The 15,059-nt window shown below is 48.3% G+C and overlaps 1 protein-coding gene across 5 annotated transcripts in view; it reads right to left on the minus strand.

Annotated features, from left to right (window-relative positions):
* Window positions 1-15,059, minus strand: part of TRAF5 (TNF receptor associated factor 5) — a 47,866-nt gene that overhangs the window by 17,396 nt on the left and 15,411 nt on the right. For 3 of the 5 annotated variants that reach the window (XM_041757687.1, XM_041757695.1, XM_041757682.1), the window contains exons 2-3: window positions 3,212-3,430; window positions 1,886-1,943 (exon numbers count right to left, since the gene is read on the minus strand). In XM_041757687.1, coding sequence (XP_041613621.1) covers window positions 1,886-1,943; window positions 3,212-3,429 — 276 coding nt within the window. In that variant the 5' untranslated portion in view covers window position 3,430. Of the gene's footprint in view, window positions 1-1,885; window positions 1,944-3,211; window positions 3,431-4,005; window positions 5,108-15,059 lie in introns of those variants that run through there. The other 2 variants (XM_041757706.1, XM_041757715.1) reach the window with 2 other exon arrangements.

The raw sequence follows: 15,059 nt of genomic DNA on the forward strand, positions 1-15,059 counted from the left end.
GGTGACGCTTGAACATCCTGTAATAGAATTGTAAAGGAAGAAAACTGAGCTTAAAAGGAAGTTTTAAGGGAGGGGTGCTCGAGTGGCTCAGTCAGCTGTGTCTGGCTTTTGATTTTGGCTCAGGTCTTGATCTCAGGCTCATGAAATCAAGCCTCATGTCGGGCTTATGCTGAGCGTGGAGCCTGCTTAAGATTCTCTCTCTGCCTCTGTTCCTCCCCCATCGCTAAAAAGAGAAGAAAAAAAAAAACCCACAGAAGTTTTAAGGGAGAAAATCTTCAGGTTAGGAAACAGTTTCTTAGATGCAACATTAAAAGAACAAGGAACCTAAGCAAACAGACAAGTAAGACCTCATCAAAACAGAAAGCTTTCATGCTTCAAAGGACACCATCAAGAGAGAGAAAAGACAACCCACAGGGGGTGCCTGGGTGGCTCAGTTGGTTAAGTGTCAGCCTTCAGCTCAGGTCATGATCCTGGGGTCCTGGGATCAAGCCCTGGCTCAGGCTCTTGGCTCAGTGGGGATCTGCTTCTCCCTCTCCCTCTGCATCTCCCTGTTCCTTCTCTCTCTCTTGCTGATACACTCTCTCAAATAAATGAAATCTTAAAAAAAAAAAAAAAGAACGCACAGAATGGGAAGAAAATATTTGTAAATCATATACCTGGTAAGAGCCTTGTATCTAGACTATATAAAGAACTCTTAAAACTCAAGAATAAGAAACCAGGGATCCCTGGGTGGCGCAGTGGTTTAGCGCCTGCCTTTGGCCCAGGGCGCGATCCTGGAGACCCGGGATCGAATCCCACATCGGGCTCCCGGTGCATGGAGCCTGCTTCTCCCTCTGCCTATGTCTCTGCCTCTCTCTCCCTCTCTCTGTGACTATCATAAAAAAAAAAAAAAAAAAAAAAGAATAAGAAACCAATAATACACTTAAAAATGGGCAAAGAAACTGAATAGGCATGTCTACCAGAAGATATACAAATGCACAAACACATGAAAAGATGCTCCATATCATTAATCATTAGAGAAACGCAAATCGAAACAGGTGCCCACTGGAAAGAGTATAATAAAAAAGATGGACAGTAACAGCTTTTGACAAGGATCTAAAGACATTAGAACTCTCATACCCTGCTGGTTGGAATGTAAAAGGGTGCAGCTGCTTTGGAAAACAGTCTGACAGTTCCTCAGAATGTTACACCTAGAGTTCCCATTATGACCCTAAATAGAATTATGTGACCCAGTAATCCCACTCCTAGGTGTATACCCAAGAAATATGTACACTACACAAATACAATTTATGGCATATGAATTATATATCAATAAAGCTATTGTTAGACATAATAATGATAGAAGGAAGTTTTAGGAATTGACTAGAGGAGAAAGTGAATTCCAAGAAACAGGGTGTTTCAATTCTCCAAGCAATTCAGTGTACCTGGAGCCAGTGTAGTAAGGGGGTAAGAAGAGAGCAGAGTAGAAATTTAGGGGGTGGGGGTCAATAAAGACCCAAACAAGACTCTGAAACAGTGGTAGGAGTGGGATTTGACCTGACCCCACAGCAGAGAAGTGTGGACTCTAAGAAAGGCCCCCTCTCCCACTCTACTGCTCCAACCTCTATGTCCAATTCAATTCAGGCACTGGCTTCTCCATCACCCAGACAGCTGCTAAACAAAGGGGTGATTTTCTTTTTTCTTTTTTTTTTTTTTTTTAAAGATTTTATGTATTTATTCATGAGGGATACAGAGAGAGGCAGAAACATAGGCAGAGGGAAAGGCAGGCTCTTCACAGGAAGCCTGATGCAGGACTCGATCCCAGGATCCCAGGATCACACCCTGAGCCGAAGGCCGATGCTCAACCACGGAGCCACCCAGGCGCCCCAAGTGGTGACTTTCTTACCTCCTGAGATTTGATAACCTCCTTATCTACAGGGCAGAGTGGGACTGCATTTAATTCTCTGGAGAGAAAAATAAAAATAGAGCCAAATTAAGAGTTGACCTTAACAGCTCTTCAAGAGCAGCCCCAGGGCCCCAGCCATGCTTGACCCTTTGGAGTTACCTTCCCCACACGCACACCTCAACAGTCCAGACTCTGTCTTCCCTCCTTCTGCTCCCTCCTCCAAGAAGAGCTGTCACCTCCTCCTGCTGCTGAAATACTCCCACTCATTCCTCAGGACGCAGGTCCAACAGTAAGTCCCCCAGACAGAGTCCAATGTCCTCCGGCCGCCTTCTGCTAATCGCACTGTACCAGAACCTGTCTCCTCCACTAGACTGGAGTGTTCTAGAGGGCAGAGGCTGGGTCCTGTTCCACCCTGGACCTCTGGCTCTTCCTCTCTGTGCACGAGAGCTCAGTGTTAGCCAGGTGCCTGGAACACACAGGCGCTGAATGGACAAACCCACGAATGAATGAGAACGTGCCGTCATAATCCCCCTTCCAAGCTTGGTGGGAAACGGCTTCTTGCTGCGCTACATCAGCCCCCCAGAGCCTGCTTCCACGACTCTCCTGGGCTCCTCCTTCCGAACGGCATGACCCAGGCGCTGCCCCGGCAGCACACAGCACCCATCGCGGGTGAGGTCCCTCTCCCGACGTGATGCCACCTGTGCCTCAAGGCAAGGCAAAGTCAGAGCGACCATCACAAGGCCCCCTCTGACTGCAGGCCCTTCCCAACACAGACTCGGCACCCACGTGGGGTCTACATTTTAAGCAAAGGTGTGACCCTCAGGAACAATGAGCAACCAGCATTCCTGGCTCAGCACACTGCACTCCTGGAGCCCACAGAACGCTGCACGTTCAGGACACTCTGATCGTTTGTATTTATTATTTTTTTAAAGTTACTTTTTTTTTAAAGATTTTATTTATTCATGAGACACACAGAGAGAGAGGCAGAGACACAGGCAGAGGGAGAAGCAGGCTCCCTGTAGGGAGCCCGACATGGGCCTCGATCCCAGGTCTCCAGGATCACACCCTGGGCCAAATGCGGTGCTAACCTGCTGGGCCACCCGGGCTGCCCCTCCGATCGTTTTTTAAAAAGGAGGTGAAAGGCGACTGCGGGCAAGCAGTGGCGAGACATAAAAACTGAAGGTGATTTCTGGGGCTCCGGGAGAAGGGCTCTGGGGGAGCCCCTGCGCGCCTCTGTGGTTCCGTGGCCAGCCACAGCAATTCCAACAGCTGCCTGGACACCCAGGTCCCGGGGACGCCCCCCCCCCCGCGGGCCCCGCCCCTCACCTCAAGGACAGGATGCAGTGTTGGCAGAAGCGGTGCCCACACCCCGTCTGGTGGGGGTTGTGAAGCACCGAGTGGCACAAGGCACATTTGTAGCGCTCTTCCAGGGGCTCCACGAACCGGTACTCCGTGTGGGGCTCAAAGTCCAAGGAGATGGAGTTGCTGGAGTTCTGGCGGATGAAACCACAGGGGACACCTCCTTGGTCCTCGGAATAAGCCATTCTGGGGGGTGGGTAGGAAAGGAAAATTCAGTGTGCAGATACCCAAACCACCACAGCCATTAGGGGCTCTAAGGATCTGCATCCCGATTAGGGAGCATCACCCACCTGGTCATTCTGCTAGGACGTTGTAACGACCTCCGGCCACTGGAGGGCGCCCGCCCAGGGGAGTTAGTTTTGGGTGCTCGGCCAGAGGCCAGAGAAGGCTTCTAGCAAGAATTTATGAGGCTTCGGACCTTTGTCCATCAGCCTTTTACAGGATGCTAGGTAATCCTGGGAGTTTGGCCACATGCTTGGAGCAAACACAGCCACGTGTTAAGTGCATTCTAAGCAGACCCTGGTGAGGAAGTTTCCTTCCACTCAGTTGCAAGAACCGAAACAAACACTTGTTAACGTTTTCCAGAAGCAAGCACCTTGCATATCATTTCTTGCAATATAGGTACATACTTCACTGCCACCGAGCTGCATCGTTTCTCACCCAACCTAAATAAGTGCATTAAACTGTGTTCCCCTCCGATCCATTCTCCTTATTCTAGCCGGGGTAACATTTTTCAAAACACAAATGTGATTGAAGGTTACCTCCTCGCATTGTTCAGTGGCTTCCCAGGCTCTTAGGGGAGAGTCCACAGTGCCAAGAGAGCTCCAAGGCTGCATCCTCTCCACCCAGCAGCATCCTGGACCTCTCCTCCCCTTGCTTTCTGCACTCGAGCAATACAGGCTTTTCATGCGTCTAATACATCAAGCTGTCTCCTGCCACAGGGCCTTTGCATAAGCTATTGCCTCTACCAAGAATGCTTCCCCTCTCCCAGGCTTCTTCACCTCACATTCATGCTTCAAATTTCAAGTGTCATATCCTCAGGTAAGTCTTTATTCTCCACTCCACTTCCTCTTCCCCTGCTGAACAGCAGAACACCCACTCATGTCTATGAAGCACGTATGGCGTCCAGGGAGTGGCTGAGGGATAATGGGCCACCCAAGGAAGTGGGGGGTAGGGGAGTGACGTTTCACTCTACTATCATCCTTTCGAATTTTTGAACATGAATATATTACCTAACTCAAAAATAAACAAGTGTACAAAACCAAACACTAAACATCCACTGTTGTATCTATCATAGAACCAGGTTCTGAAATTCAGAGCAACATTTAATTTTAAATTAGACATGCATTTGTGTGAGTAGCTGATTTATATCAGTGCTCTTCAAAAACACACAGATCACATCCGGCCTTACTCATCGGTACAGCTCCAGCCCTGAGCACTGAGCCAGACGTGGAGAACAAATCAACTACTTGTTGAATTAATATTGTTGAATGGACTCTGACAAACCTTCAACAGGACAGCACTAAATAGTGTTGCCTTCTAACACTGTGATCCTTCAACTTTATAAGGAAGAACTTCCCTCGGGGCACCTGGGTGGCTCAGTGGTTGAGTGTCTGCCTTCAGCTCAGGTTGGGATCCTGGGGTGCTTGGACGGAGTCCTGCATCGGGCTCCCTGTGGGGCACCTGCTTTTCTCTCTGCCGATGTCTTTGCTTCTCTCTATGTGTCTCTCATAAATAAATAAAATCTTAAAAAAAAAAAAAAAGGAAGGTCTTTCTACATCTTTGAAGTCTGATGACAAGTCTAGACTTTCTTGCACAGACACCTGATCACTGAACCCTTATGGACCCGCTGAACCCAGCCCTGCCTCCCCAGGAGGAATGCTCTGACTTTTGGCACAGTGCCAGCAGTGGTGCTTTGAGGGTGTCTGGCAAGTGGCTAAAGGCTGGGAGGCAATCAAGGGTGGCCCCTGGGGGTGACATCTTTCCACATAGCGAGGGAACAGGAAGGCTTGGCCTTCAGGCTTGCTTGCTCTGGCTTGCTCTTGGGATCCCTCAAGACTGTCCTGCAGCTGATGAAGTCAACTGGGCCAGAGAGCAGCTGCGTGGCCTGACAGTGAAGGCCAGAGATGGGCGCCATCCGGCAGCCAGCCCTGCTCAAGTCAGCTGCTGGCCTCACCCAGAGCTGGAGCCAGCTCAGTCTGGGGTGTGCCCTGTGAGAATGGAGCAGAGAAAGCAACTGGCCTCTCTCAGTAAATAAGGCTGTTCTCTCAACAGAGAGAACTGTGGAGGAGCCCTGCAGAACAGGGCTTTTTGTTTTTGTTTTAATCCTGGGGTTTGAGACCAAAGCCCCACCTCTTCCTCTCTGCATATGCTTCCTGCAGAGCTTCAAGGGTGGTAGGTGAACTGTAGGAGATGTGACTGTTCCCCTTTTTACTAGGTTTACTCTTGAGATTTAACAAGTCTTAATTATGATGATGAAACTATTAAACTCCCAGAAGACAACATGGGAGAAAATCTAAATGACCTGGGGTACGGCAATAACTTATTAGAGATAACAACCAAAGGCACAAACCATAAAAGAAAGAATTCATAAACTGGACTTCATTAAAATTAAAAATTTCAGCTATGCAAAAGACATGGTCAAGAGAAGGAGAAAATAAGCCACAGAGTGGGGGAAAATATTTTCAAAAGACACATCTGATAAAGGACTGTTATTCAAAATACACCTCACCAGAGGAGACAGGCAGAGGGCACACAAGCACATGAAAAGGTCCTCCATATCATATGTTGTCAGGAAAATACAAATAAGAACAACGAGATACCACGATTCACCTACTAGAATGGCCCAGATCCCCAACCCTGACGATCCCAGATACTGGTAAGGATGTGAAGGGGCAGGAGTCCTCACTCACCGTGGGTGTGGGGGGTGGGGGGTGGGAATACAACACGTGGGAAGCCAGCCTGGCAGTTTCTTATTAGACATTTCTTACCGTCTGGCAATCCTTCCTCGGTATTTACCCATGGGAGACCTATGTCCACATAAAACCCCGCACACAGATGTTTATAGGAGCTTTATTCATAACTGCCCAAACTTAGAAGCCACTGAGATGTCCAACAGTGGGTGAATGGATAAACTGTGGGTACATCCAGACAGTAGGATATCCTTCAGCACTAATAAGAAATGAGCTATGGAGCCACGAAAAGGCGTGGAGGGATCTGAAATGCATAGTAGTTGTGAAAGAAGCCAATCTGAAGACCCTGCATACTGTACGGTTCCAACTAGAAGACATTCTGGAAAAGACAAAATTATGGAGGCAGCCAAAAGATTAGTGGTTGCCAGGAGTCAGGATGGAGGTGAGGAGAGATGAATAGGCGGCGCACAGAGGACTTTTAGGGCAGTGAAAATACCTGGTATGACACTCTAATGGTAGGTACATGTCATTACACATTTGTCCTAAAACAACACCTTATCTGTCTAAAGACAGATCCTCCAAAACGAACTCAACTATTATCAACCACCTCTCCAGGAGTCTCATCAACCAGAAAAGAGTGACTCATCACAGAAGAAACTAGAAGGTGACACCCAGACAAACTTGGTTACAAACTATCACATCTCCCACCTAATCTACTAGGGGCCCATTTATCTCTCCTGAAAATAATTCAGTCTCCCCTAAGAGGCCTACTTCCCTCTCCCCTTCTCCCCTTTGCCTCTTAGCATGGTGTTCAAGCCTGAATCCCAAGCCACCTCAGAGAGCTACTCATTTTTCCCTGGGTATCTCCCATGCATACACGAGTTATATATGTTAATAACTTTCTGTTTGTTCTTCCTCTTGCTAATCTGTCATTTATCACAGGGGTCTCGGCGAAGAACTCAGAAGAGTAGAGGGGAAATTCTTTGTCCTCCCCTATGCAATGTAGGTTCATCAACTGGGACAAACATACCTCTCTGGAGGTGGGGGATGTTGATCGTGGCAGAGGCCGTGCATGTGTGAGGGTCTGTGGGAAATCTCTGTACCTTCTGCTCAATTCTGCTGTGAATCTAAAACCACTCTAAAAAATAAAAAAAAATTGAGGACACGATTTTTGCTTATGTGGGTTATAGCATCAGTATTTACCAATTTGAGATTAACACTGAGGAGTTTAGGGGCACCTGGGTGGCACAGTTGGTTAAGCATTCTACTTTGGTTTTGGCTCAGGTCATGATCTCAGGGTTGTGGGATCACAGCGGGCTTTGTGCTCAGCATGGAGTCTGCTTGGGATTCTCTCCGTCTGCTCCTTTTGCTCATGCGCATGCTCTCTCTCTTCCTCTCTCTCAAATAAATAAATAAATCCCTTAAAAATCTGAGGGCTTTAATAAATATATTTCTTTATTGATTCATTTTAAGATAATAAGGAGCCAGGGATCCCTGGGTGGCTCAGCGGTTTAGCGCCTGCCTTTGGCCCAGGGCGTGATCCTGGAGTCCCAGGATCGAATCCCACATTGGGCTCCCTGCATGGAGCCTGCTTCTCCCTCTGCCTGTGTCTCTGCCTCTCTCTCTCTCTCTATCATGAATAAATAAATAAATAAATAAATAAATAAATAAATAAATCTTTAAAAAAAGATAATAAGGAGCCAATTATATGTTAACATAAATAGCATTTTTATAAAAAAAAAATAGCCATTTTCCAAAATGAAAAAAATGAATGAGAAGAGTAGCATCGTTTTTACATTTTCACACACCTTCTTGGGCTTAATAGAAGATAGGCAGGTTCTTGTAGCTGATACTACCCACCCCACCCCCGCACAGAATTTGTTACAGTATCACACATCACATAACTTTCGGGAAGCACCACTGTCTGCTCAGGAAAGGAGAGCAAAAAAGGCAAAGGAGATCTTAGGAGTATTATGAAAATAGTTTGCCCATGCAGGTCCCCTGAAAGGGCTTCAGGGAAGCCAATTTGTACAATTTGCCAACTTCTGTGCCTGAACATACCTGAACTAAGTAAGAGCCTATTAGCTGCCTTCCTGGTAAGAGCTGCTCCAGCCCCCCGGCCCTCCAGCAGCACACTCTGGGAACCACTGGGCGGGGGGTTCCAGCATGCTTGTGACCCCCATGGCCTCCTTACACCACTGAATGGCCTGCAGAGGCCTGAGGACCCAATGCTCCCTGCCCCCCAACCTTTGTGTCTAGACTAGCTGTGGGCAGCATGCACAAGTCATCTACTGACCTTGTTCACTCTCTTATCTGTTGTCTTGCCCAGTATTTGTTTTTATGAAATTGAGTTTTTATCTCATTGGATTTTTTTTTAACAAAATAAGCACTTATGTTCTGCAACACAATAGGTACTTTAGATGTTTCAGGACAGTGTTCTTGTGTATAAACTGAACTGTGATCTCTCTCTCCCAGGGCAGGATCTGTGTCTTTCCTCTGAAGCTTCTTTGGGCCCATGATGAGCCCCCCCCAAATGGAATCAACTCAATATGTTCACGGACATGAGAGAGTCCCAGTAATATGACCATAAAGGCTGCTGTTTCTTGGTCGAACAAACATATTTCTCTAATTAATTGAACATTTCCAGCGAGCACTCTGACATTCCCAGGCAGCTATTTAGTGGAAATAAATGAGTTCCATTTTATTGAAATTTTTCCCCTTTGGGTATAATAGCTTATGTAACAGGAAGAGCAAAAAGAGTACAGTTCTTGCAAATAAGAAAAGAAAGTCATCAAAATTACTACGAGAGCTTGTATTTCTCCCTACTGCAGTGAACAGTGCCTTATTCCTGCCATTGATGGAACTCACAGTGAGGTCCTCTTGCGGAAAAGTTACGGACTTGAACCTAAAAAGATAAAAGAAAATCACATACAATATGCTCTTCAAGCACTCTTACTGAGTTTCTTATCAACATAATTTTTTAGCTTTTAAATTGCTGCCTCTTTTCCTTGAGAATTTTCTAGGAATTCCAAAGGAAAGCTGTGGATGTCAGGATTTAAGTTCTTTCCTGACAAATTCCTTTGGATTCATTTTTGGGGAATACATAATGAACTGTCTAACATTCTGAAGCGACAAGAGTTTAGGCTTTAGTTACAGTAAAAAGGACACCCATCTAGCAGAATTCAGTTTCACGTTTAAAAAAGAAAGATAGGAGAAAAGAAAAAGAAAGAAAGAAAGGTAGATTGTCCGTATGTCCATACTACTTCCATAAGATCCCAAATACCTTGTTTAGATTAATGAAGATCTGGAGAACTTGGGAATGTTTTTATAAATGATTTTAAACTTTGGGCATTTTGGGGAAAGATTTATTTATTTATTTTGAGAAAGAGAGAGACAGAGCAAGCAGGATGGGGGAGGGGGAGCAGAGGGAGTGAGAATCTCAAGGAGACTCCTTTGTCAAGTGTGGAGCCTGATCCTACAACCCTGATATCATGACCCAAGCCAAAAACCAAGAGTAGGAGGTTCAGCTGACTGAGCCACCTAGGCACCCCAATCACTTTATACTTTGTAAGACATAAGCCCAGGAACTACGCTTCCAGAGGTTTCAAGATCTGATTCTTGGGAGTTATGAGTTACTGTGGATGAAACTCCTGAGTGAAAAGGCATGGTGGTGGTGGGGCGGGGGCTGGGTGGCTCAGTCGGTTAAGCATCTGCCTTGGGCTCCGATCCTGATCTCAGGGTCCTGGGATGGAGCCCCATGTCAGACTCCCTGCTGAGCAGGGAGTCTCCTTCTCCTTCTCCCTCTACCCCTCCCTTCCCCTCCCCTCTTCTCGTGTGCTCTTTCTCTCTCTCAAGGAAAGAAGGAAAGAAAGAAAGAAAGAAAGAAAGAAAGAAAGAAAGAAAGAAAGAGAAAATGGCACAGGGCCAGAGACCTGAGCTCCATCCATCCCTGCTCTGCAGCTCACCAGCCATGCAACCCTAAACAAGACACCCCCACACTTCCCTCATTTGTCTATCCCCGCACGGACTCAGCATGCGCATGTCCTGGACTGGGTCCCAAGACTGCAGAGATCTATGATACTACATCTGCCACAGAGGGTCCCCAAGTCACGCAGCGGCAATCAGATCCAAGAATGAGGCGTTATAATGCCCTGGTTGCAAGCAGTACAAAAGAACTAAGCCCAGGTGAGGGGTAGCTAATGCTTTCCGAGGTGTCTGTGTTGACTTCCCAGAGAAGAAAACATCTCAGCTGGTCACGAAGAAAGTACCCCTTGTCCTTTCGAGATGAAAGAGATACAAGAATTTCCCCGAGAATATCACGAAAGTTCTGGAATGGTTAGTAATTAACTCTAGCTCAAGTGGAATGATGGGAACATGCCAGTCATTTGCCCGTTTGTTCTCAGATCCACTGTCTGCTCTCCTGCTCTGGTCTACATCACGAGGTGGGGTGAGGGTGGACCCCCACAAACTCTGTTTCCTGGGCTCCGTGGCTTCTGGCTGGGTTCAGCCAACAAGAGAACTGTCAAGAGACTGAAGGGTGGGCCGAAGGGAGAAGCCAGAGTATTTGTCTCCCATGGATCTCCTCCATGGCTTCCCTCACCACCAGATGGCCCCTGGCTGTGTGGCCTAGCTCCTGCCAGGCCAGCTGAGGGTAATCCCCAGCCCCTAAGCTCTAGGGGGGGTGGAGGTGGGCCGCCTCCTGCCAGGACTCATCTCTGAGTTGCTTCACCCCGAATCTTCCTCTCAGCTTCCCAGCTTTGCCATCACCTGCGTAAGCCGATTTCTGTTTAAGGAATTCCTGTCAGAAACCACTAGAAAGGTCTCTGTGACATGTAATGTGGAGAGAGGGGAGGAGCATCGCGTGAAGAGCCCCGAATGAATGCCACAGTTGGAAGTTCTAAATATTGCCCCATGGTTTTGGTAGTTTTAGGGATGCTAAACATTCAGGACAGGTCCACGCAGGGAGTTTAGGGAAGAGGCTAGTACCTGGACCCCATCCAGACCGAAGGAGGATGACAGTGGCCTGAGTCAAGGCAGGGGCAGAGAGAAGCCATGTTTGTGAGGCATTTTTGAGGTAAAATGCAGAGATTTAGAAATGGGTTCAGTGCAAGGGCTGAAGGACAGGACAGTGGAGGATGAATCCGAGGTTCGTCTGGAAGACTGATAATCGATGGCACCAATGGGAGAGGATGAAGGAGAGAAGGAAAGCAGCAAGGATGTGGGTAGGGGACATATCGAGGTTGGGGTCCCTTAGTCTTGAGCGGGTGGAGGTGGGCCAGGCAAGTGACATCTAACATCTCTTCCAGAATAAATGATGTGGTTTCTAGGAGTGGCCACACTTGCTTTGTGGGATCAATAATTGTTTTTAAATTGCTCAGGGCATTATTATTATTTTTTACTTTACAAATAATTCAGATGTCATTTTAGTGATGGCATTTGACATAATAGGTTTAGATCTGTGCTAAGGAAATAAGATCTGGAGAGAGAAGACATCCCAGAGAGACAGCGATGGGAAAATTCTCTGACGCCCGTATTGACGTCCGCCCTTCCCACGCACACCTGTGGCTACAGAGCAGCCCTTCCTTGCTTCCTACTTGGGATTTAACAGGTGCTGCTTCCCCCTCAGCCTTGTGTGACCCTGCACCCCTCACTAGGTCCTGGATCCCTCCTGCTAATGACTTCTAGGGTCCAGGGGTTCTTGGTAAGGGTACAGAGGGGAGGGTTTGAGAGGCTTGCAGTGTTCCCCGGGGCTCCTTTGTGAGCGAGGATCCTGAGAGCGGCAGAGTCAGGAGAGACCGCTTCGTCTGACAGGTGGGACTTACAGGGCCGGGTGACAAGTCAGGGGCACAAAGGCTGGCCAGGAGCCCCAGGATGGTCCTTGCACTGTGGGCAATGGAGGGGCAGCCCTGAACTGGCCGATGAAAGTTACCAATCATAGGCTGGGCTTCTAGAAGGCAAACTTCCCATTTCTCAGCTCCATTCAGGCCTCGCCAGAAGCATAAGGAGCCAACTCCCTGACTGACGTTCACATTCAGCAACAGGGGGGCAGGTGCTAGTAGGTTCTTCCCCAGACCCTCCCGAGAGCCCACAACCGGTTCTGGCCTGAAATCAAAGGGGGGAGGGGGACACGGTTAGTGATGAGGAGAAGTTAAAATGTTAACTCCAAGATGCAGTGACTCAAGAAGACTCTGGAATCTGTGCATGAGCTCAGCCAACCCCTCAGCATGTGCTCACCAGCTGGCCCTTGAATTCTGAGATTCTGCTCTTCTAGGGAGAACAGTTACTACCAGGAAAGAGGAGGAGGAGGAGAAGGAGAAGAAGAAGAAGAAAGAGGAGGAGGAGGAGGAGGAAGAAGAGGAAGAAAGACACTCTAGGAGGTTATCCACATGGTCTGAGGGAGAAGGGACTTGCATTGAAAGTGGTCACCAGAGCCTCTGTCTGCAATGGCCCAGAAAGAGCTTTCCTTGGAAGACGCAACCTCTCACGACAACAGCTAGGCCTCTGCTCCAACCCTTGACCTTCTCTTCCTCTCTAACGTTTCCAGAGCTTAACACAACAACAATACGTCAATATGTGACTTCTGAGCGAAACTGGTTTTATTTTCAATAACCTTTAACCATGTAGGTTAGACAAAGAGGAAGGGCCTTGGAAAAACGCAGAAGTAACGAGGCCATTTTCTATCAGGCGTAACGTGGGAGGGAGACCATGCAAAGGCCAGGTGACACCACGACAGCCAAGACAGTAGGTGACGACAGCCTCCCGACCTGCTGCCTGTCCACGGGATGGCTGGCTTTGGCGTTGCACAGGCAAAGGTCTGGGGGTATTTTTTTCGTTCTTTCTTTTCCTTATCCTTTCCCGGGAGAGGGTTTTCTTGGATGCAGGACAAATGATGGGCGTAAGATTTTAATTCCTTTGAAGAGAAGTGTGATTTCTCTCCAAGCTGTCAGGAAACCCCTGGTTCCTCATTTTACTGGGAGGGCAGCAAACCATGGCTGGTGAAGAACAGGGGGTTCCGGGGCGGAAGGGCATCCCTGCCCCCCCCCCCCCCCCCCCGCAGTGCCTGACCCACATGTACCCTGTGCCAGCTGCTTCCTCAACATCAATTGTGCTCACAGGGAAGCCTCAGAACCCAGCCTGAATCCACCTGGCTCCAAGTGATGCTGCAGCAGACCTTTCAGATTTGCTCTCTGCATTTAAACCCCCCATCCCCCCCCCCCCAAATTAGAAGGCTACTGATCTTCCCACATGAAAGCTTCCCCTGGAGGAAGCTTTGACTCCAGTCTCTCCCCTCCAGCCTCAGTGCCAATCCTTTTCCAGCCCTCCCTGCTGTCCTGGGCCAGCTCCTCGGGGAGGGGCTGTCCTCATCAGTATCCAGGTCCTCAGAGCCAGCCCCAGAGCACTGTCGGTGTTTCTTTAAATAGGGGAACTCTAGGATTACTGGGAGACTTCACTGGAAGGAGGGCCGTGAAGACACACTAGGGTAAATCTGAAGGAGGCGGGCAGATGCCAAGGGGACGATACGGAAAGATGTGAATGGCACCTAAGGATTGGAATTGGCTATAGGTCAGGATTACACTCAGTGAGGCTATGTCTAGGCTCAGAGCCAGGTAATTTACCTACATGGTCTTGATTTTTTTTTGAAAGATTTTATTTATTCATGAGAGACACAGAGAGAGAGGCAGAGACACAGGCAGACAGAGAAGCAGGCTCCCTGGGGGAGCCCAATGTGGGACTTGATCCCAGGACCCTGGGATCACACGCTGAACCAAAGGCAGATGCTCAACCACTGAGCCACCCAGGCGTCCCTACATGGTCTCGTTTCAATCCCGACAGCAACCTTATGATGTACGCATCCCCAGCTTGTTGAACGAGGAAACGTGGAGAGGTCCCACGGCCAGAAAGCAGTGGGGCCCACAGGCGATAAGGAGGTGCTGGGGTCCCTCTCTGCTTCTACAAAGCCTGCTCAGAGGCAGTGTGGTACGGTGCCCACCCCCATGGACTCTGGAATCCACCTGCCTGGGCACAAATCCTGATTATATCCCTGAAGAGCTGTATTATATCCCTGAAGAGCTCGGTCTCTACGCTTCTCAGTTTTTTTCAGCTAAAAAATATTGATAATGATAATCGTAGCTATCTCACAGAATCCCTGAAGATTAACTAAGCTAATACTATATGTCACGAGTCAGCCGGCCCTGCCACTTGCCTTTGTAAATAAAGTTCTACCAGAACACAGCCACGTTCATTTGTTTACATATCATCTATGGTTGGGGTTGGCTTTTTGTGTTTGTTGTTGTTGTTGTTGTTATTTGTTTTTTGCCACCACAGCCAAGTTGAGCAGTTGTGCCACAGACCATACGGCCCGAAGCCTAAAATACTTCTTACTTGGTTCTTTACAGAACAAGTTTGCTCACCCTCCCTATGCATGAAGAGCTTCTAATGGGGGTACACAGGAAGTGCTATGAGGGCAATTATTATTATTAAGCATTTGCCCCAGAGCCCCTCCATCAATATCCTCCCACCCCGAGGATAACCTGACTGACGGCGGGGGCGGGGGCACTGTATCAGGCTCTGGGAGCCAGGGAAGAACAAGAGAGAGAGGGCTCAAGCCTACTCCCGTGAGGCTTGTACAGTCTCACGGAGGAGACAAGGGAGTGACAACAAAGGAGGCCGTTACAAACCGTGACAAGTCCTCTAAAGGAAACGAACAGGGTGTGAAGGTAGAGAAACAGAAGCAGCCTCTGCAGACAGGAAGGCCTCATGGAGGGGGTGATACTTGAACAGCGAGGGGAGGATGAGAAGGAGCAAGGGTGAGGAGTAGCAGGACCGACGCTGCAGGCAGAGGGCAGCAAGGGTAGCGGCCAGTTCTGGGAAAGGCCTTGGCGTGTTTGAGAAACAGAGAGGAG

The sequence above is a fragment of the Vulpes lagopus genome, chromosome 1 (genome assembly GCF_018345385.1).
Source record: "Vulpes lagopus strain Blue_001 chromosome 1, ASM1834538v1, whole genome shotgun sequence".
Lineage (NCBI taxonomy): Eukaryota > Metazoa > Chordata > Mammalia > Carnivora > Canidae > Vulpes > Vulpes lagopus.